The sequence below is a fragment of the Artemia franciscana genome, chromosome 12 (genome assembly GCF_032884065.1).
Source record: "Artemia franciscana chromosome 12, ASM3288406v1, whole genome shotgun sequence".
Taxonomy (NCBI): Eukaryota; Metazoa; Arthropoda; class Branchiopoda; order Anostraca; family Artemiidae; genus Artemia; species Artemia franciscana.
The window spans coordinates 39721260-39745754 of NC_088874.1; the positions used below are offsets into that span (position 1 = coordinate 39721260).

Consider the following 24495-nt stretch of genomic DNA (forward strand, 5'->3'; position numbering starts at 1 on the left):
GAAGAAAAAGAATTTCAGCATCTTCTTCTTCATGAAACATAGTTTTAACGAGTCCAAAGTACCACTTTCCATCGTAGTTTGCAGTCACATAATCGTTTAAAGATGGTTGAATGCAGACCCAATCCGTAGCAGAATCAAAAGAGAACATTAGAGTAGGACTAGGACTATCAGTAGTCCTCCTTATTTCAATTTCATGTGTATTTAATGGTTTGAAATAATGGAAACTTCTAGTACCAGGAATAGTCTTGGTGGTTAAAAATCGTGACGCTAACTCCAATCTGAAAGCTTCAGCATTTTTTTTGTCAATAAAGTGAAAGTTTATTTTTTCAATGTCGACTTTACAGAAGTCATAAACTGCAGTTGCTGTCATGATTTGATTTTCATCTGAAAGTTGAAGGCTGGCTTTTCTCAAAATTCTCTTAACAGTTCCTCCCAAGCCATCACATATTGATTTCCAGCGGCTTGTTGCAAAGAATGAATGTTCAGCTTTCCTTGCAAATTCTTCATGTTGGTTTGTTAGGTTTTTGAAACTATTTCTATTTTTGTATTGACCAGCACAGCCGTCAGTGAAATAATGAACTTGGTTTATTTCGGGATGATTTTCTTTCAGCCATTTCGAAATTTCTTTTTGTACGTAATTCACAAAACAAGTGTCATGTTGTAAGTTATCACTTATGAAACAATGGTTGGAAATTAAAACTTTATCATCCTTTTTCAAGTAGAGTCAAGCTGGATGAATTGTGCATCCACCTCTGTTCCAGTGATAACTTTGAATTTCATTTTGAATGGTGTAAGAATAATTTTCACTGAAATCCATAACTACAATTGCTGTATTCAAAGGCGGATCTTTTTGCAATTTTTTTGAAAGTTTTAGACTGCGATTTTGTAATATATGAATGTGGGATTAGGTTTTCTACAGATTTGCTCAGTAAAGAAATAAAACCTTCAACGCTGATTGATTGCTTAACTATTTCTGTCCTGTCAGTATTTACCCATTGGCTTATGATTATTTCTTCTTCTAAATCATAATCTTCGCTCAATTTTGCAGTTAAGTATTCAATCAGGGCATCATCAGATGGACAGTTGTCACAATGGCGTAGCATACACTCACTGTTTTCAACATTACAAACCAACATCTTGGTCAAATCTTTATAACTTTCTTCAATTTTTACAGCATCTAGTAACAATTTCACATTCTGGTGTATGCTGCATACACATACCGTATGGGTACCTGCTGACCCAGCAAGGACACACCACTTTGGTCTTATACTGCAAAATTTCGAGAATCCTATTTTCAAGTCGGGGCATTCCCATTTAAAACAAGAGTAAAGCTCTCTCAAATTACTGAGAATAAGTCTTTTTTGCCTATAAATATTTTTTTTAATGCTCACTTTATCTTTTGCTCCAGGTAAAACTCTTGAATTCTCATCACTTTGGTAAAAGTCTGTGACAGGTTTAACTGTGTTTTCGGAGAGTGTGTTACCTTTTTTAGGGTCAGGGGATAGCTAGGATACTTTTCTCTCGTTTAAGTTTTCTTGCTTGTTTTACCATATATTCGGTCACCTGAAATTCTGTAGCAACTTTTTTCCGGCTCCAAGATTCTGGCACCAAAGTGAGAATCTGGACTTTTTGGGATCTCCCAACAGACATAAGTTTTTCTTTTAAAAGGCCCACGAGCCTATCAAAATCTTCTGCTTTTTCGATAAAATTTCTTTCGTCTTCTTTTTGATCTTCTGATATTTCAATGTCATAATCTAGAGCTTTGGAGATTTTTTTCTTTACTCCTTTTGTTACTTTTTCAACTTTTCTTTTGCAATACAATCCCTTACTATGTGATGGCAAATTATGAAGTTTAATTGGAGTCAAACCCAAATCATCTAAGGCTGCATTTATTTGTGAAAGGGAGACTATTCTAGATTCAAACGAATCCAATTCAATCATTAGTTCGTTATCAGATTCATTTTCAGTGATTTTAGTTTTTTCTTCACATAAGTTTCGACATGAAGGGCATATCTTTTGTCCAGGTTTAATAAAAATATTTTTTTCACACAATTGTTTTGAAAAACTTAAAGATAGATTTCTTAGTGACTTTTTATTGGCTTTTTGTGTTTTTTTAATGGATCTATGGATACTGTTTGATATTTTTCAAACACACTCAGAAAGTAGTAGCTGTGATGGGAACAAACATTTTTAAATTCAATTAATCCAGATCTAAGTTGAATTAATTCTTTTTCTTCCTAGGTTAATTCTGATACAGATCGTAATTTTTTGGAAGGTGTAAGGTTTTTTGGAAGGGGAGCTAAGGGCTGACATGGTGGAAAGGAGTTCCACAAATGGGATATATGCCGACAGGTCGGAAAAGAGTTCCGTACCTGAGAAAATAGTAGATAATAAAAGAATCAAATAATTTTTGAAGAAGATCGAATAATAATCTGAAAAAGCCATACATCTTTTTTGTTTATCTGTTAGCCTATGTATCTAGGAGTATTTAAAAAAAAATATGAACACTCTACCAGGTCTGAGACCTGAGATATTGCAATTTTAGTAAATCCTGACAATGGTTTACAAATAAAAAAAAATTTCTGATTATAATATTTTTATTATTTTTTGGAGTTGAGATAGGTTAGTGAATGTATTTTTTCTTTATTTTAAATATATTAATTAAATATTATGCAAAGTTTTATGGTGATATCTCAAATAGTTTTCAAGATATTAATTTTTTAAGCTACAAGTTACATTGCAAGATGCAAAATTCAAGGTCTGAAATCACGTTAAATTAAGAAAATCAAAGAATTTGTAGAAAAAAAAAACTATAAGAGATAGAGAAGTAAAATTTGGTATTTATCAATAGGATAGCAAATGCAATAATTGTGCCAAGTTTCATCAAAATCTAAAGAGGTGGGTTTCAAATTAATTATTTGCTGGGTGATTTGACATGGAATGACCCTGTTGGCACATTAGGGTGTTAAATCAACGTTTCGGTTGCTGGGTCTTTTTTAAAGGGGCAAGGGGCAAGCCCCGTATGTGTTTATTTTCCCACTGAATTGAGACGGATAAGGACAAAGAATAAAGATCTTCCATAGCCATTCTTGGCATATAGGGTGTCAAATCAACCTTTCGGTTGCTGGGTCTTTTTTTACAGGGGGCAAGTAGCAAGCCCCGTATTGCCCGTAGTGGACCACGTATTACCAAAGAGGGCATTGATTCAGTGCGCTACCACAGATTAAATTGAGTTGACTACCGCAAAAAATAGATGCATATTTTATGAAAACAACTGCTTCCGATAATCGAAATTAACTAAAATATTCTTCATTAGTGAACTATATCTTTTTTTTGCTGCACCTCCAAACTCTCTTATCTGCTAGAAAACATTTAGTTCTATTCCAACTCATTTAATATTGTTCGTTATAGGAATGAGAACTAATACAGCTACAACAGATCTGTCTGAAATTTTACCTGAAGAAGTAGAAGAAAAAGTCAAAGAAGCAGCTGAGATATCGATGGGAACTGAAATTGCTGACGAAGATATTGAAAATATTAAACATCTTTGCGATCAGGTATCCAAAACCTTCTAGTTGACATCTCTTTCTTTTTTCTTTCTTTTTTTTGTTGGATGATTTATCCCTTTTTGAATAGATTAACTTAGGCCTCGTAATTCTGCATAATGTCTTACAATCTTTTGAAGTTCCAAGAAGAGTGATGATGAAATCTGATTGTTTGAACTGGTTAAGACTTCTACAGCCATATATATCTTAAAAAATTACGAAAAATCGGGAGGTCAATATTTATTGAAAAATATTTATTGACGACTTTTTGGTCTGGCAGGCGACAGATGAATGTGGGTAAAAAAATCAGCAAGAATAGGCTAATAGCAACAAACAGGCTTGATTTTATGAACTGGTTAAGACTTCTACAGCCATATATATCTTAAAAAATTAAGAAAAACCGGGAGGTCAGTATTTATTGAAAAATATTAATTGACGAATTCTGGGTCTGGCGGGCGACAGATTTAAAAATAAGGAACGTGGGTAAAAAAAAAATCAGCAAAAATAAGCTAATAGCAACAAACAGGCTTGATTGTATGAACTGGTTAAGTTAAAACTTTTATGCCATTAGGCATTTGCGCTCTTTGTTTATATGGTTTAATTCTTGTTGTAAATAAACATGTATCTTTCTATCTATCTATCTACATCCATATATATCTTAAAAAATTATGAAAAAATGGGAGATGAATATTTAATGAAAAATGTTGAATGATTCTATTGCAGCGGTCAGCAAACTCAATTGACAGTCCATCCAGTTTTTGACAAATTTCCAAAACACTGTACCATCGGGTGATGTAGCTATTGCGAGTCCAAATAGGGATAATGAAAAAATACTTGCATAACCTAAAGAATAATGATCGGATCACAAATAACATATTTGGTGTGAAAAACGCGTTATGTAACCGACCAAGGGTTCTTTTATCAAATTGACCCTTTACCCTGACGAGAAGCCCATAAGATTTTCTTAGTTTTTAGGGAATTTGGTATCTATCAAGTGACATAGCGATCGTAAATTCTGTCGGTCTGTCTGTCTGTCCTGGTTTTGCTAGTTTAGTCACTTGCAGGTAAGCTAGGACGATGAAATTTGGCAGGCGTATCAGGAACCAGACTAGATTAAATTAGAAATTGTTTTTTCCCCGATTTGACCATCTGTGGGACGGTTAAATTGGAAAAATTAGAAAAAGTGAGGTATTTTTAACTTATGAACGGGTGATCGGATCCGAATTAAATTTAATATTTAGAAAGATGTCGTATCTCAGAGCTCTTATTTCAAATCCCGACCTGATCCAGTGACATTGGGAGGGGGAGACCTAATATCTTGGAAAACGCTTAGAGTGGAGGGATTGGGACGAAACTTTGTGGGGAAAATAAGCAGAAGTCCTAGATATGCGATTGACATAACCGGAACTGATCTGCTCTTTTTGGGGGAGTTGGGGGGGATGAGGGTTAATTCTGAAAATTTTGAAAAATGAGGTATTTTTAACTTGATCTTAATGAAATCTCACATTTAGAAGGACTTCGCAACTCAGATCTCTTATTTTAAATCCTTATTTTAGGCAAACAAGTCCAAGATACGTGACTGACATAACCAGACCGGATCCGCTCTCTTTGGTGGAGTTGGGAGGGGGGAGTCATTCGGAAAAATTGGAAAAAATTAGGTATTTGTAACTTACGAACGGGTGATCAGATCTTATTGAAATTTGATATTTAGAGAGATCTTGTAGATAGATAAGATAAGATATTTATTTAAAAAAGATCACTATCACAAGCTCTAAAGGGCCGAATTCGGACTTCGGAGTCGACTAACAAAGCAAACAAAGCAAAAAACACTAATAATAATTAATAATCAAATTATGAGTAAAAAAAAAAAATCCGTCAAACTAAACTTGAACAAATACAAGTCAGAAAAAAAGGGAAGGGGACAAAAAAAATCTAATAATACAGAAAAGAACAAGAAATAAACATATATATCTACAAATTAAAAGGGAAACTAAAAAAAAGTCCAAAAACTCACCAAAAAAAAGAACGAAGCATAAAACACACGAAAAACACATATGAATTAAAAGGGAAACTAAACCAAAACAGGGGGGGGGGAAGCAAATTAGTGCAACGACCTAAAGCACCTCACATGAAAAAAAAAGAAAAGGGGGAGAAACTAGTTGGCTATTTATTCATTTTTTCTGTGATGAATGGGACAAAGGTTTTTTTTATATCTGGAAGTAACGCATCGAATGGGGGACAAAACTGGATAGGCTCAGAAACAGCTCGAGGGTGTCGTAATCTGGATGGTGAGTGACATTTGGGGAAAATACTTGCCGTCCGAGGGTTCGTTATTGCATTTTTTGAAAAACGGAGGCACAACGACGACCTCCTTCGCTCAAGGGTTTCCAAACTAGCTTTTTTTAGGAGCAGAGAGTAAGGCACCTTGCCTTCTTTGAAAATTATTCGCAAGGCTCTTTTTTGGATTGACTCAATTTTGTCTGATTCTTCACGGGAGATGCCAGGGTGCCAAACTGGAAAAGCATATTCAAGATGCGGGCGTACAAACTTAAGGAGTGAGAAGGGGGGACGCTATCTCACTCCTTAATCTTGTGCTTTAGAGCTCTCATTTTTAATCCCGACCAGATCTGGTGACATTGGGGGAGTTGGAGGGGAAACCGGAATTCTTGGAAAATGTGACAATTGAGTTATCTTTATCTTACGAATGGGTAATCGGATCTTAATGAAACCTGATATATAGAAGGATCTTATGTCTCAGATCCTCAATTTTCAATTCGAATCGGATCTGGGGACATAGGGGGCTGGAGGGGGGAAACAGAAATCTTGGAAACCGGAAATCTTGGAAAATTCTTAGAGTGGAGAGATCGGGTTGAAACTTGATGGAAAAAATAAGCACAAGTTATAGATACGTGATTGAAGTACTTGGAACGGATCCGTTCTCTTTGGGGGAGCTGGGGGGAGGTGTTAATTTGGAAAAATTAGAAAAATTGAGGTATTTTTAACTTAAGGACGGGTGACGAGATCTTAATGAATTTTTTTATTTAGAAGGAACTCGTGTCTCAGAGGACTTATTTCAAATCCCGACCAGACCTGTTGACATTGGGGGAGTTGGAGGGGGAAACCAGAAATCTTGGAAAACGCTTAGAGTGGAGAAATAGGGATGAAACTTGTTGGTATAGAATAAGCAAATGTCGTAGATCGTGATTGACGTACTTTACTGTATCTGCTCTGGATCTGCAGTATCAGTGTCGTTTTGGAGTGCATCGTGAAAGTTTCCTACTTATTTCGTTTTCACCCCCAGCCCCTCCCTTTATAAAAAAAACCTGCTTAAGTTATATGGATATAACTTAAGGATATAACTTAAGTTATATAGCTTAAGTTATTACATCATTATTATCAGTTATTATGGATATAACTTAAGTTATATAGAATATGGAGCCTACCGAAATAGTGAAACCTAACTAGAACAGACATTACAATGGGTTTTGGTTGGGCTAAAACTCGGGTTAAAAGGGCTTTAGTTGGGCTAAAAGGGGTTATTTTTAAACGAGAAAAGTTTCTGTTTTGTTCTTTTTACGGTTCAGTGTGGCGACGACGAAGAGAATTTATGCAACGAAGATTTCTTGATAATTCTTTGAGAGGAAAATAGTAGAGAATCCCCGCTCTTAGGTATCTATAAATAGAGCTAAGATGGATTTTTAGGGTCCATTTACTCCGCTTCTAAAAAAAAAGACAGTATTGCTATGGAGTGAAGAAGGGTGTCACCAGCATTTGAGATATCAAGGGCATAAACTTAGAGCAAGGCCATATTCAGGCGGGTACCGGGTTTGACCCCCCCCCCCGTGATTTTTTCTGACCTGTAAAAAAGGCAGCAAAATGCGGTATAACTAATTTTTGATGGATTTTGCAAAGTTTTTTTTTTATGCATTTGCAAAGATCTTTATTTTTCTTAGGAATACGTGTTACTAGACCGTCACAGAGCGAATTAGGTACAAGTTGCTGGGTGATAGAGTCTTGGGAAAGGTGGCCAGATGTTCTAACAATTTTGTCCCATTTTAAAGTCATCGGTATGGTATTTTAGATAAATTGGTATTGTTTTTAGTTGTTTTCTGTGCTATTTTCTTCATACACTTTCTGTTTTTCAAGATAAGCTATTTTTTTCAAAATAAGTTTTAAGGAGGCCTCTGAGAATTACCCTTTCGATCAAACGCATCAAAAAGAGTTCACGTCACTCGTGTCGCTTGGTCGTTTTCCTGGATCACAATCAAGGCCTTTGCTTGGCAGAGCTTGCACAAACTTGATAAAGCCCACAATTTGGATTCTTTGAGACGCTTATACTAAAGTACTTGACTGACTCAAATCGTTGTAAACTCATAAGAATGTTCTAAAATAACCAAAACATAGAAAAAAATACATTGAGGCCGTCCAATATTAAATACTTTTTTTTAAAGATTGAAAATGACTAGCTTCTTGCTAAAAGGTATTTAGATATATTTAAAACCTCAGACTCATAATTAAAACCAAACAATCGATAATATAGTATCAAACCGGAATGTGTCTTTTTTTGACATTTCTAGTTTTTTTTTCACTGCTTCGTAAATTTTTTTTCTCCATATTTAGATTTCATGTTTCACAGACTCTCCGCCAACTTGACTTTTAAAGTCACTGGGTCTTATCAAATCCACTGTGACCAACACCTAACCCCCAAGTTAGCTACCACACTTTAAGGAAAGGAACACAGTAAAATGGTATACAAAATGGGCAAAAGTATGTCTGAGAATGTACTTAAAAACAACACTAAAAGCAGGAACAAGAATCACAAAGAGCGTCTTTTTAGCTCTCTTTAGGCAAATGGAAAAATTTGCAAAAGTTAACAGTTTGAATCCTCCTATATGCAGGATTATCACAAAGAAGGCTCAGTATTAAGGTAGATCAAGTCAACAAACAAAAATATAATGTTCGGAGTAACTAAGTTTAAATCACGTGCTTTCAGCTATAACTGTTTAAGTAAATAGTTCTATGAGAGAGAGAGAGAGATAGGTTTATTTAAAACAACATCGTAGCTAACATCTAATTTGCGTTGCTTCACTATGCTAAATAACAAACTAACACAAAAAAAGGTACAAGCGAATTTGCGTGGCGGTTCGTGCGTAGAAGTAGCTCTACTGTGAACAGTGCTGACATCTAAAAAAAAGGGACGGTAGCAGCATCTGGTGGCTTCGTCAGAAGATTAAAAATCACCAAGTTCGAAAAAGTAGATGGCGCCATGTATCTTTCCTGTACTTAATTTGCATATTGATGGCACAGAAAACTGTCAGGATAGTCATGCCAAGTTTACTACGTAAAACTAAAACTTAAAAAGAGTAACTACTTGAAATATAAGAAAAAAAATAATAGCCTATATTATTATAGATTTTTTTTTCTCTCTTTCCTTAGAATTTGTCAATTTGGTCAATTATTGGCATCTTTGTCACATTGCCCCCAGGAATTTTTGCATGCGCGAAATCTAAATATGAAGAAAAAAAATTATAAAAAGCAGTTAAAAAAAAATTTAGAAACGTCAAAAAAAAGACACATCCAGGTTTCTTACTATATTATCGATTGTATGGTTTTATTTATGAGCCTGAAGTTTTAAATATATCTAAATGCCTTTTAGTATATAGCTAGTCTTTTTCAATCTATATAAAAGGTATTTAACATTGGATGGCCTGAATGTATTTTTTTTTCTGTTTTCTTTATTTTTGAAGATTAAACAGAAAAAATAATAGCCTATATTATTATAGATTTTATTTTAGGTTATTGAAATTACAGAATACCGTGCCCAGTTGTACGAATACTTGAAGGCAAGAATGACAGCTGTTGCACCAAATTTAACAATTTTGGTTGGTGAATTGGTGGGAGCTCGACTAATCTCACACGCAGGTAAGAATCTTAAATTTTATTTATTAAAAAATGACTGCAAACTAATATTAGTGGCCCATGAAAGCGCTTAATCTGAGCCAGTTAGCGCTTCTGAAAAAGAAAAAAAAATGTAAATTTTTTTTTGTAAAAAAAAAAATGTAATGTAAAAATGAAAAAAAAAGTAAAAAAAAATTGTTGTAATGTAAAAAAATGTAATGTAAAAATATAGAAGAAAAATAAAAAAGAAAAAAAATTAAAAAATTTTTTTTATGTAAAAAAAAATTTTAATGTAGGCCTAAAAATGAAAAAAAATGTAAAAAAATTGAACTGTAAAAAAAATGTAATGTAAAAATGAAAAAAACTCAAAAAATGATAAACATGTAATGTAAAAATTATTGAAAGAAAAAAATGTAAAAAAGAAAAAAAATGTAATGGATACGCAACATACAAGAATGACAGCTGTTGCACCAAATTTAACAATTTTGGTTGGTGAATTGGTGGGACCTCGACTAATCTCACACGTAGGTAAGAATCTTAAGTTTATTTATTAAAAAATGACTGCAAACTAATATTAGTGGCCCATGAAAGCGCTTAATCTGAGCCAGTTAGCGCTTATGAAAAGAAAAAAAAAATGTAAAAAAAAATTTTTTAATGTAAAAAAAAAATGTAATGTAAAAATGAAAAAAAATGTAATGGATACGCAACATACAAGCATGACAGCTGTTGCACCAAATTTAACAATTTTGGTTGGTGAATTGGTGGGACCTCGACTAATTTCACACGTAGGTAAGAATCTTAAGTTTATTTATTAAAAAAATGACTGCAAACTAATATAAGTGACCCATGAAAGCGCTTAATCTGAGCCAGTTAGTGCTTCTGAAAAGAAAAAAAAAATGTAAAAAAATTTTTGTAATGTAAAAAAATGTAATGTAAAAATGAAAAAAAAATGTAAAAAAAAATTGTTGTAATGTAAAAAAATATAATGTAAAAATGAATAAAAAAGAAAAAAATTAAAATTTTTTTTGTAATGTAAAAAAATGTAATGTAAAAATGTAAAAAAAAAAGATTTAATGTAAAAAAACCTTTACCGTATCAGTACCTTACCCCTAATTCTAACTCATTTACTCCTCCCCAGATTCTGTATCTTACCTCTTCTGGGAGATTGTTGCTAAATCAGGTAAAACAGAAATTCTATCAAGCTTCTCCAGGTTTTCTATATACCTGCTTCCATTCCCCCAACGGTCCCGAAATTCAGAAGTTTGGAGTAGCTGACATTGAGAAAGCCTTCATTGAATAAAAAACCACAATACAAAGATAGTTCGCCATCCTTGTTCATACTGCTAATGCGTCGTCCTATTAAATAATAATTTAATGGAAATTATCATTACGCATCTTTGTCTTCATAAGGATACACCTTTCACACTTGGTGCAGTCTATTTTCCCTTTCTATTCAATAACTATTTATGTTATTGAGCCAAGTGAAGGATGTTCATCTTCATTGGTTCTCTTGTGCTCATTGGTTCTCTTATGCCATATGCTAATGATATAGCATGCTAATGCACGCATTAGCAAGCGGAGAGGTTGAAGGGAATGTCGCCATTAGGCTTTGGATTGGCCACTTCTAGGATTTGAGTGGAATTATCATTCTTTTTTTGTGCTTAGTTTGAGTTATGAAAACCACTTTTTTTTGGGGGGGGGGAGGGAAGATTTATTTTTAGTTTGGAACAAAAAACGTGATGATGCAAAAACAAAATCTCCAACATGTTGACGATGGACTGAACGTCCAAATTTGCAAAGAAAAAAAAATGCCTTAAGAATTGAATAAAAGTTGTTTATATTGCTATACTGTTGTAGAATACAGATAATATTTTAAACTTCATTACAATACACTATACTATTTAAGAAATCAAATATTAAAAAAGAATTAGTGTAGAAAACAAAATTTCAAAAGCTGTATAAAAAATTTGTTGTAGTTATAATACTGATATTCCACCGTACTACCCTTTGAAGTGTGAAAGGTGCATCCTTATGAAGACTAAGATGCGTTATGATAATTTCTATTAAATTATCATTTAATAGGACGACGCATTAGCAGTGTGAACAAGGATGGCGAACTATCTTAGTATTGTGGTTTTTTATTCAAATTTCAGAACAATAAGGGGAATGGAAGCAGGTATATAGAAAACCTGGAGAAGCTTGATAGAATTTATGTTTTACCTGCTTTAGCAACAATCTCCCAGAAGAGGTAACATACAAAATCTGGGGGGGAGTAAATGAGTTAAAATTAGGGGTAAAGTAATGATAGGGTAAAGGAGGGGTAATGAGTAAATGAGTTAAAAAGCGATGTAAGAATATTTCGGTTAAAACGCAATTTTGCAGTGACTATGGATGCAAAATGCAGAGATAATTCTGTAGGAAATACGGCTTATCAAAGGTTGGTGGGTTGGATGGCGAGAGTTGAACCGATTTGAAGGGCAGGTTTTGTGATGTTTTTTACTTGCTGAACCAGAAAGAACCGAAGTGCCACAGATTGGACAGGGCTACTTTTGCTCCAGTTAATAAAAAAAGGAACACTTCGTTCAGTAGTTCGACTGAAATCAAGAACATCATTTGCATATGGCACAAGAGAACCAATGATATAATTAGAAATGCAGGAAGATGAACACTCTTCTCTTGGCTCAATAATATAGATAGTTATTGAATAGAACGCGAAAATAGACTGCGCCTTGCGCTGAAGTTTGAATTTTATTCCAATTCTTTAAGAATGACCCCTGAATCACAAAGGTCGTTTAATTAGAATAGATAGCTCTTTTGAAATTACTGAAAATACTTAAGCGTAAAAAGTGAGGTTTTGACGAGGGGTGAAACCCATCATATACGTAATAATTTCTATTCGTTATTAGTCTTGATGTAGCTCCTTACTTTTAGTTGAAAAAACTTTTTTTGTCCAATTTCTTATTGTTTTTTTTAATAATGCTGGGAAATCCAGCGCCCCCTTCATGGGAATTCTCTTCCCCCATGAAAAATTCCTCCATGGTAAAATCCCCCCTGAAAACGTTTGCATACTTCCCAGTAACCAATACTATACGTAAACAATGGCCAAAGTCTATAACTTGCAGCCCTTCCCTCGGGGACTGTGGGGACTAAGTCCTCCTCAAAGACATAGGTATTAGATTTTTTGACTAGGCTGAACAAAAGGGCTATCTAAAAATTTTGATTCGGCGACTTTGGAAAAAAAGAGTGTGGAAGGGGGCATAGTTGCCCTCCAATTTTTTGGTCACCTAAAAAGGGCACTAGAACTTTTAATCTTCGTTCTAATGAGCCCTCTCGTGACATTCTAGGACCACTGAATTGATACGATCACCCCTGGAAAAAAAAAGCAACAAATAAACATGCGTCCGTGATCTTTCTTCTGGCAAAAAATACGAAATTACAAATTTTTTGCAAATGGGAGCTTGAAACTTCTACAGTAGGGTTCTCTGATACGCCGAATCTGGTGGTGTAATTTTCACACTAAGATTCTATAGATTTTATGGTGTGCTCCCCCCTTTTCTTGAAAATAATACAAATTTTCTCAGGCACGTAACTTTTGATGGGTAGGACTAAACTTGATAAAATTTATGTATTTAATATTAGCATAAAAATTCAAATCTTTTGGTGTATCTATTGGTAGCAAAATTCCGTTTTTTAGAGTATCGGTTACTATTGAGCCGGGTCACTCCTTACTTGCCGTTCGTTTGCACGAACTGTTTGAAAACAAGAAAAGAAGAAAAAAATGTTCCTCAGAATATAAATTTTGGTCTGATAATGCTTCCTAAATGTATATATTTTTATAGGGTCTCTAATGAACCTTGCTAAGCAACCTGCCTCAACCGTCCAAATTCTGGGTGCTGAGAAGGCTCTTTTCAGGGCATTGAAGACAAAGCACGACACCCCTAAATATGGGTTGATCTACCATGCACAGTTAGTTTCACAAAGCTCTGCTAAACTCAAGGGAAAGGTAAGTATTCCCAAGAAAACTTTTTGTTTTTTTTTTGCTTCATCGAAAAGACGAATAGAAATTTCACTATCATGCACCGTACTTCCATTTTATAGTAAATAAATGGAATAAAAAGCATCCTTGAACCAGGGTTTCAACGTATGCAATTCGTTAGGATCAGTTGAATTTATCACAGTAATTGGACTAACATTTTTGTTTTATCCTACGTCTGTTGTTTCTCTTGTGCTCCGTCCACGAAAAGATGTGATGACGAATTCGTTGACCATCAGAGAAAATTTTAGTGATCTGGGTTTCTTTAAAAAGGCCGAATTTCGTCCGATTTAGTATTGCCATGTGGAATGACCGCCCAACAGAGCCTATTGATTGTATCTATTGATTTTACTGAGCAAAAATAAGTTCTGATACACAGTGAATAAGCATGGCAATACAAGAGAACGTGGGAAAACAGACCAGATCTTGACCGAAATATATGCCTTTTTTTTATCGCTGGTTGTGAATTATCCTGTTTTTATGTTTTTCCTCCACTATCTAAGCGATCGCTATTCTAAGCGATCTGTAGCTCAAAGTTATTTTGAAAATTAGCCCGTGGGTCTCACGTCAGTGATCAAACTTCCTATTGTCATCCATGGTTTCAAGATTAGCCTTAACCAGGGCCGTGTCCAGTATTTTTGTTGGGAAGGGGGGGGGGGTACCAAATAATTTTTATTTAGAAAGGGGGGAGGGTGAGGTTTAACAAAGAGTGATGAAGAGGGTATTTACTTCCCTTAGACTTAGTCTAACGGTCTCAAATCAAGGGTTTTTTGTATGTATTTTTACGCCCGATTTGAGAGCCGGTAAGACATCTCGGGGTGTGGGAGGGGGTTTTCAGACACAGTAATTTCCCCTAGATAAGGGCTTAGCCTTGTGTACATTCCATGTTTTCTGTCTTTCTCTTTTTTTGTCTTCAGGAGTAACAAAAAGTAAGTAGGCCAAGTATGACGGCACTAAACCCTTAGGTCGAAACCGGCGTTGCTGATCTATTTTATGTATTTTACCGTAATTTTACGGACCCCTGTAAAATTGGTATTTTACTTATTCTACCAGTATTTTACGTAATTTAACGATACTCTACTGACTTATTTTACGGCGCCTTTTAGTTATCATTGCACAAATTTAGACAAAACCGTAGACGTTTGGCCAAAAAGGACTACCTTGGGGAATCTGTCTTTGGCAATATTCAGATTACAATTTTTTATATACTTAATTAATAAGAGCAGCTTTTACTTCACTTAATTATTTGTTCAATTCATGCCAGTTTTCGAGCTAGGTCATGTTTATAGATGGGGTTCAGCTCATCTGCGCTTTCTGCATTACTCCTCTGCACTGCTTCATCTAGCAACTTTAGGAACAAAGTAATTAGCTGTTGGGTTTCAAGACTCAGTTCTTTCTGTGAAAGCTCTCTGAAAAGCCGCATTTTGTCAATTTAAAATATGCTGTATCTATTCAGTATGCGGGCCTTATTTTGTGCCGACACTTGAACTTTTAATTCAATTTGTAGAGATACTTACTATTGAGGTGTTGTACCCCCTAATATCTTCCTTGATATTGTGTTTGATTGCTTGGTGAAATGGATTTTCTTCTCTGGGCACCCACATTTTACAATTTAAAATATTTGCCAAGTAAACCATGTTTTTCCGCGAAAAGTCAGCTTATTGGTAGAGCGTGTACTCGTTTGAAGCTCTGAAAGAAAATACTACGTCTATCCAGTCATTGAAACCAATACGCTTGTAAATACTGTTGTTTAAAGGGTAGGCGTTGGCTGCATTGCAAGAAATTACATAAAAAAATATCAGTTTCTTATAATAGTCTTGTCCCAGCCTAATTTGGATTTCTGGCTTTTCTCTTGTCCCTTTTAGGCTACTTAATCAAACTGTTTTAGTAATAAATATAGTTCTCTCATTATACACATTGGGAGGTGGGCCCAAATTGTTTACTGTTGACAAATAGTTGCGTTTGGCAATACATAACCAAGGATTGTAACTAAATTACACACAACTTGCCCACGTCATGCACATATTTATGATTTTTCTCCTTTTCTCTAAAAATCAAATTTTTTGACCATGTTTATCAATCATTTGACAAGAAGAACGCTTGGAAATATCCCCAACACCACCTTTTAATTTATTTGTTATTCCTGTGGAACTTCGGTAAAATTGAATACAAAAACAGAGGCAACACACAAGATAATAAATTAGAGCACTTGTCAGTTTAGGAGTTTCTAATTTAAGAAGATTCTTTCATGTTTTAATATGTAAAAGTGTGTGTCTTTTTGTGGTTTTGTGAGAATTTTATCTAAGTGAGAACCCACCATTCTTCTTTTGGTGAAATCTAAATTTCCCTCTCCTTCTCTTCTTTTATGTGTAATAATTATTAAATAGAGTGTATTTTTGGCAAAATATCAATGTGTATTAATATTTTGCAATTTATTTTAGGTGCAGCCTTTATTATTAATAATTTAAAGAACATTTGTCCCCTTTTTTCATATAGGATTATATTAACAGCTATAAAAATTGTTGTTGTATTCTTGTAGGTCTCGCGAGGTCTAGCTAACAAAGCAGCTTTGGCGTCCCGAGTGGATGCACTGGGTGAAGATGGTTCCACAATATTAGGTGTTGAGCATAGAGCCAAATTAGAATCCCATTTAAGGATGCTAGAAGATCAAGGAGCAACTAGGATATCTGGGACTGGAATGAAGAAATCTGTTTATGATAAATACTTCAACCAAGGGTAAGGCTCAATATTCAATAAATAATATCTAATATTATATAAAGTATAATATATACTATCCAAACAGCCTGTCAGGTGACCATATTGAGCAGCAGAAAAAGTCCCTCTTCCACTCCCATCAATAGCATTGCTGAAAATTTCAACTTGATCCCCGAGCCCTGAGACAAAACAGAGTGGGATTTCCAAGCCTGTTAGTTTAGAAGTGCTAAGTTCGAAACCGTAGCCCTGGGGCTGAGAATCGAATGCTATGCTGTCTGAGCTGCCCATTCTGTGTAATTGGTTTTGAATTTTTGTATATTAATATATACAAATAAACAATTTTCTTATCGAAACTGCCAATTATATATAGTCGATGTGCTATCAGAAAAGCCGGCTTTTTGTCGCCTCCCTCTACTCGCTCTGGCCTCCGACCCTTGCTGATACGCAGGCGCGTGTACTTTTGGGACTTCCTAAAAATGCTTCCTAGGACATGTAAACAGACAGAAACAAACATTTTAAATAAAGAAATCAAAGAAAATGCAAACAAAAAAGCAACAATGGGGTTGTTTTTTAGATGAGACCTTTATGGGAACTTGCATGATACCTTTATGGGGGGGGGGGTAATGGAATTGTTATAAAATAAAATGAAATAATGGGACTTATGATGAACTTGTTGAAAGAAAGTGAAACCAAAGGTTTTAAGGTTTTGGCGTTGCTCTAAGTTTTTGGTGTTTAAGCTTTTGGCGTAGTTCTTGGTGTACCATCCCAACATAGAAACAACGACATGAACATTTAGTAAATATTTAGGAATTTATATCTAAAATTTATATAAATTTATCTAAATATATGATAAATACATCTAAATTTATATTTAAATATTTAGGAATTTACTAAATAAATTAGTGGATAGGTATGATATACCGTCTAAAATAAATAGCCCTACTGGTTTACTATATGTGTGAAAAATTGTATTTTAATTTTTCACATGTTAATTAACATTTCAGTTAATTAAATTAGTAAATATGATAGTTAATTAAATAAAAAATTATTGTATTCTTACTTCTCACCAATTTTATTGTGGCTCATAAAAGTTTACGACTGAAATGAGTGATGAAAGGTATATAATCTAAAAACGCTTCATCATCAGAGTTTTAGTTTTCAAAATTAGTAAAAATCATATTAGAAATATCTTATCTAAACCTGTTTCAAAAAATTTAGTACAAATTATCATTAGTATAAGAAATTTAGTATAAGAAATATCATTAGTAATCAGTATAAAATATCATATCTAAACCTGTTTTAAAAAATTCAGTATAAAATTTTTAACATTTGTCCAATAACAGAAAATATAGTTATATAATAAACAGCAAGGGGTTTCCAAGTTAAAAAGAAACTTTTTTGCATGCTGATCAAGGTCTGCGCTGCGCAGGTACCCATCTCGTGATTCAATGCCTTCGGCCAGGAGGGCAGTGCGTAGTTGGGGACAAATCACCCGACGCTTCCCTGTTTTTCTCCATGTTTTTCCAGGTACCCATTTAGAGCTTGGTCGACTCTGGCTGAACTTACAGATTTACACCATTGACCTCCGTTCAAAACCAAATAACCAGCAACACCAGGACTCATATCCCTGACAGGATTTCAAGTCTGGAGCGCCAACCGCTTGTCTAGGACAGTGTTGGCAAGCAAAATTTTATTGTTCAAAGGGCCATTTTATTTCAGATAATATCAAGAATCGGTCATATTTTATTTAACAATCATGGGTGATCACATAAAAACGAAAATAGAGGCAGAGGTGAGTCGGGTGGTCTTCCTCCATCAAATTTCTCCTTTTTTGTCCTGTTCTACAGTTGTGAACTTGCCTTTCGCAGAAAGCCTGACTTATCTTAGAATTATAAGGTTTTTTCCCGTATCTGTCACTGCGTAACTGTTAAAGTAGCCTTGGTTGAATAAGATAAACACCGACGAAGAAAGTAAAAATAAAAAGGTAAAGAATAGCGATTTTAGTGTTTTCTTTTGCATGCTTTACCTTTTCTTCTCTAAAGTAGCGGGAAAATATACCAAATTTTCATCAAAATCTCAAAAATCTTGTCAGTCTTAACACTAAATATGCTCGAATATTCAGAATCTTAATAAAAAAAATTCCAAATACTACCAAACTTAACCGGGAATATTTTAGTGCATAACAATGGACGATCATAAAAGCAGGGGTGGGTCAGTCCGTTTTCTTCCGTCAAATGTCACTATTTTTACCACATCTTAGATAATGTTCTTTAATTCTTATACAACTTGCCTGTTGTTTTACCAAAAAAAAATTTAAAACACATTAGAAATTTTTTTATATGCATTTTCTCGTTTTTAAGAGTTATACAATTTTTTTTTGGGGGGGGGGGGCCTTCAAAACTCGTAATAACCCCCTTCATCTACCCTCAAAATTATATTACAAAATTTATTAAAATAACAAAAATAAATTAGAATTAGAATATGCAAGCCGTCCAAAGTGCTATCATATCACCTTCACTTTTATGTGTGTTCTCTATACATGCCTTCAGGGCAAACAGCCAGTTTAATAGCTAAAATTAATCTGTTTGTCACCAAGATTATATTTCTTCCCTCCCCCCCCCCCCCCCCTCCAAAACAGTCCATTTCCGGACTTCAGGCATGCAAACAAGTTTCAATGATCGGATGCCAAGGTTTGGGAGAAAACAAAAAGAGACGCTTTCGCTTCTAGAAGAGCCTCCAGTTTTCCCCAAATATTATGAAATTTTGCATCTTTTGTATAGATTGATAGATTTATTATAAGCCGAACAAGGCCATATAACATAGTATTCGAAAATTCAAAAATTACAATAAAGTAAAGTAAGTCTACTCTCCCCTCCTGGCAAAAGCAACAACAGCGAAAAAAGCACAATATCCTTTCCTTTTATTTTCCTTTCCTTTCAACATTACTCTCTTTTCCTTTTCTGAAAAACTCTCTTTGCATTTCTCTCTTTTCCTCGATTCAACGTTACTCTCCTTTCCTTTCAACATTGATATCATGCATAAAAAAATCTCATTATAAACCTAACAATGCCTTATAACACGGTATTTTGTAATAAACATCACGACATAAATGTTAGTCATCTCTTCACCCCCTTCCCCCCCCCCATTCATTGTCCTTTTTTAAATTTGCTTGCAGGATTCTCGGGAACCTTTAAAAATTTACTTCTTAAAGCAGAAGGCTGCTGATACCTAGCCAGAAGTATGCCACATCCTCAACTGCTGTATAGCATCTAGGGCAAAAGTAATTCGAACCTGAGGCCATCCTTTTTCTTTCAATTTTTGTTCTATTTCTTGATGGTAGACAATTCGCTCGAATATGAAACCATGCCCCTAATATATTTTTTATAATTAAAGGGAGGGAGCCAATGCCATATACAACCCTGTGGGTATCCCTTTTCATCCTGTTGTTTATTCATAATTTAAAATGTATGTAATGAAGAGCTTTGGCGAATGGCTGACCTTTTATCTTCATAAAAAATACAAATAAGCAAAAAAAAACTATTTTTCGCACATTTTGAACTAAACTGTCATACTCCTAGGAAAATACTTCGCTTTAAAACCTTGCCCTCTGTCAGGGCCGTAGCCAGGATTTTTTTTTTGGGGGGGAGGGGGGCAAAACAAATCAAAAACGTAAATAAAATTTGTTTATATTTTTGTTTACGTATTTGCGAGACGGACAAACATTTCTGGGAGGGAGTTCAAACCCCCTACCCCCCCCCCCCCCGCCTGTGTACGGTCTTGCCTGTCACTAAAATCCTGTCTGCAAGCATTCATCTCCTCTGGAGGTTGTCCTAAGATTGAATGTTTAGTCAAAATGGATGTCCTCGTATGTGTATCAATTTTCCTGTACAGTATTTATATATATATATTTTTTATTTGTATTTTTTTTCAATAATATCAAAGTAAAAACTGTCTTTCAATATGAAACAGTTTTAATTTTTTTTAGATATTTTTTTTATTCTTATTGTTATCCAGCCTAGTAACAGTAATTTCTGGTCGTTTTGAGTTTGAATTTAACAGTATTTGTATCTGCTGATCTCAAGTTTAATTTGGCCTTTGCTTTTCTTTGAAAAACTCCCTTTACGGATAGTTTTTTTTTAATTAATAAAAGATAAGACATTTTACACGATATAATTTCAATAACACAATAGATAATAACATTATAATTTTACTATATAAATTCTTCGATACAGGGAAGTATTAGAATATAAACAAGAAGGTGACTTCACAATACCACATGGAAAGCGTCGAGCTAGTGAAGGAGCACCAGAGGATGGGAAACCTAAAAAGATGAAAGTAGAAGTTGTAGAAGAAATAGCGGTAACTGAGCCTGCACCTGAAGGGGAAAAGAAGAAGAAGAAGAAGAAAAGTAAAGGAGGTGAAGAAGAAGCACCCGTTGAAGAATTAAAAGGTTTGATTATCGTTTATATATAATAGAACATATGATACGTATTTATAATACGTAATAATACTTATATAAAATATGGCTGAATCTATATATATATAAATAATATACTGTCTGTTTGTTTGTTTGTACCTCTGTTAATCTACTGTACTTCTTTACTTCTGTTCTCTGAACAATCTACTGTGGTTTTAATTAAGCGATCAACAATTGCAATTCAAACTAAAAAAAAAAAAATCAACACACCAAACTAAAAAAAAAAAAAAAAAAAAAACAGAAACACCAACAATTAAAAAAAAAAAACAGAAACACCAACAATTAAAAAAAAAACAACAGAAAAACTAAAAAAAAAAAAAAAATGAGAGTTCAGGCGTTGGTTCCAAAGAATCATTATTTATAGTAACTGCAACTACTTTTTCGGGCCTTCCCACAGACTGCATTGGATAAATAACAGATTTCGTTGAAAACTTATTTATCTTATTTATGTTATTCTACTGTTTTGGGCCGCAATGGCTAAACATGACATGTAAAAAAAAAGAAAAATAATAATTAGGAAAAAAGTTTTCTTTTTATAAAACACTATGGTAATTTAATACAAAGTTTAAGCTGCCATTCCTTATTTAAAAATGTCAATCAATCGTCTTAATCCACTTTAGTTCTGGAGACAGGCTGCATTGGTTGAAGGGGAGAATTTATGGATAATCAAGTTTTTTAATGGTATTTTGTTTGTGGCTTGTTTTTCTTCAGTTAATTTTTACTTCAGTTCGGGCCACTGTCATTATTGACAGTGCATCAGCTTTGCACTGATGACGGCTTTATTGACCGCTCCAATTGGCAATTGAAGGCACTAATGATGGTTGGACGACTAATAAGAAAAGTTCTTATTTTAAATTAGTCAATTAGTTAACTAATTAAATTAGGTCAATTAGTCGTCTTAATTCTATTCAGTTCACGAGACAGGCTCCATTGGTAGCCAGGGAAAGAATGAAGTTCAAGTTTTGAATGGTATTTCATTTAATTTTTTTTTTTTTCACTGATACTAACGTTATTGACGGCCTCTTCTGAAAATTGATGGTAATGATAGACTAATGACGTCTGGATGACTTAAAAGAATTTTTGCTAAAATATATGCTTTTATTCACTAGCTGAGAATCACCCTTGTTCGGCTCTTGTGCGATCCTTGTCTTGGTGATCCTTGTTTGAGAATAACCTTTGTCTTTTGTCTAGCTATTTTTCTTCGTTCTTTGTTGTTGTTACACGTGATTGAATAGAATTTCCAGGCGCTACCCAATGTCTGCGGTTAGAAGACAAGCGACAATAAGAATCAATATATAAAAGCCTGCTGGGTGCCGAGTGGTGGGGCCCGGTGGCTGGTAATTGCAAAAATATATGTATGTATTTTAACAATAGATTGCAACAATTTAAAAACAATTAATAAAAATTGGGTTTAAAGAAAACCCAAAGTTTGAAGCTTAGTAATATCGGACTTGCTTTTATAATCAAATATCTGTGAAAAGACTTATGTATGAAAAGACGATAACGTTTTCCTCCCTGGTACAGAAACTCAATCCTCATTAAAAAGTATCACATAACCGACCCTCATGTTGCAGTTGAAAATTTAATCAAAAGACACAATATTAAAATAGTAGATCACGATTGGTATAATCTCCTTTTACAATAGATCTGTTTTCGTTTTATTCATTTTAGTGCTATTTTGTTTGCCCTTTTATTAGTTGAGTCTCTTTCTAGTTATGTCTCTTCTGATATGTTCTTATTTATTTTCTTATATTTATATGTTCGTGTTCTGTCTTTTTCATTTCGTATGATTGACGGGTTTTCAAATAAATAAATATCTTTTATATTTATATTTTTCCAATTTTTTATACTAAAATGCTTCATAGGAAGTGGAAAGAGACAACTTCTGTGAACATCATGAAGCGCTAACCAAAGTTTCTATTTATTTCTCTGATTTAAGGGTTATATCTTTCCCAGGGTTTCAAAAGTTCTAAAAACTTCAGCGTGTTCAATTTATTAAATTTTTCATGTCCCTAGTATCAGGACCGTAGCTAGGATTTTTGTTTGGGGGTGGGGGAGGGGGGGGGGGCTATATAAAAAGATAATTGATTATTAAGATTTTTATGGGCAATAATTTGTTTACGTGTAATGTTTATATTTTTGTACAATTCAGAAAAAAAAATCGGAATAGGGTGGTTGCTCAAACCGGGTAACCTCCCTCACTTTGTATACAGCCATGCCGAGTATACTCGGTCAAATTTATTTCTCTGAATGTCAATTTTTTTAAGTAGTTCAAATGTGATGTAAGTTCGTGGAGTTGGAATGTTTCCGGAAGTATATGGAAATGCTATTGAATATGAATAATTTTAAGAGAATTATAAAAGACTTCTTTTACCCTGAAATTCTTTTCCCTCTCTCTCTTTCTTTTTTTCTCCTTATCTTTTCTCATCCTCCTTTTTATTTCCTATGTTTTTTGTATGTTGTAACTAACTGTTTTATTCAGTATGTTGGTTAATTCTGCTTGAAAATGTGCGTAACATATTTAACACGTTGTAAAAGTTGATTCCAAACAAATGTTTCTTATATCTTGTATATAGTGTTTTCACTTGATACGGTCTACAAATAGTAGGCAAGTTTAAAAAGCAAGTGAATTAGGTCTCGAAATAGTTAGTAAAACAAGTTTAAAATTTTAGCTAGATAAACTATTTTGTGAACGAAAAGAATTTACAGTAACCTATAGCAAGTTACTGATTCTTCTTGTTCGTCTTTAGTCTTGCTTATTTCTAGGGGTGTAAATTGGGGGGGGGGCGGAAAAATGTTTTTAGTTGTTGTTTTTTATCCAGATTTTGGGCAAAGTGCCATACCGTTGTTAGTAATAGGGAATCTAAAAAGGTGTGTGAGATTTAGAGTTTTTGGTGTTGATCAAAGACTATTTTCAGATGTGCGACTTTAATATATAAAACTAGCTTATATAAATAATAGAACGAGATCAGATAGGATACTGGCTACACTACATGAGAAAAAAAAGAATTGACGAACCAGAAAGCAAACAGGTTGGATAAAGTAATGTATCGATAATAGAAAAAGAAATGGAATGTTATGACGTTTACATCTCATTATTTATTTTAAACGTCCAAGAATATTATCTATTAAAACAAAACAAAAAATATTCTGTGATGCATGGGAAATGTCCGAGGCGAAAGTTTGTTCTCTTTTCTTAAGTTTTGAATAAGGATAAAGACCCTCAGGGCCATTGATGGTGCATAGATGGCGGTTCAAATTCATGTTCAAGCTTCTGCGTCATTTAGCACGGACAGGTGGCACGCCTGTCGCCCAACTTGCAGCGAATTGTTGGAAACCAAAACAAGACCCTGTATGGCCAAGCAGAGGATCAATCCACAGTCCTACCACAGGGTTATAGATATGTTTTTTTTTTTTTTTTTTTTTTTTTTTTTATTATTATTATTATTATTTTTATTATTATTATTATTAGCAAGGGCAGAATCTGAAGAGGGAAAATTTTTTATAAAATTAATTAGACAAAACCCTTTGTTTTGCCGTACGTATATTAATGCACTATAATATTATATTAATTTTGCATTGAATATATTAGTTTAATTTCATGTGGTTTCGTATTAACGTTAATATTTTTTTAATACAGAAGAACCAGTAGAAGAAATATCAGAAGAGCCAACAGAAAAGAAAAAGAAGAAGAAAAAGAAGAAATCGAAAGAGCAAGAAGAAGCTGAGTAAATGGATCACTTGCTCATTATATTTTGGGCGCTGTTGAAAAACATTGTTTCTTTTTTACAAATTCGTGAAGAATAAAAAAAAATCATTTGAAAAAA

At 33.9% G+C, this 24495-nt stretch overlaps 1 protein-coding gene across 1 annotated transcript in view; it reads left to right on the top strand.

Moving 5' to 3' along the window:
- Positions 1-24495, top strand: part of LOC136034115 (nucleolar protein 58-like) — a 62425-nt gene extending 37930 nt beyond the window's left edge. The window contains exons 5-10 of the mRNA XM_065715261.1: positions 3412-3557; positions 9341-9467; positions 13283-13446; positions 16016-16212; positions 20424-20641; positions 24309-24495. Coding sequence (XP_065571333.1) covers positions 3412-3557; positions 9341-9467; positions 13283-13446; positions 16016-16212; positions 20424-20641; positions 24309-24400 — 944 coding nt within the window. The 3' untranslated portion in view covers positions 24401-24495. The remainder of the gene's footprint in view (positions 1-3411; positions 3558-9340; positions 9468-13282; positions 13447-16015; positions 16213-20423; positions 20642-24308) is intronic.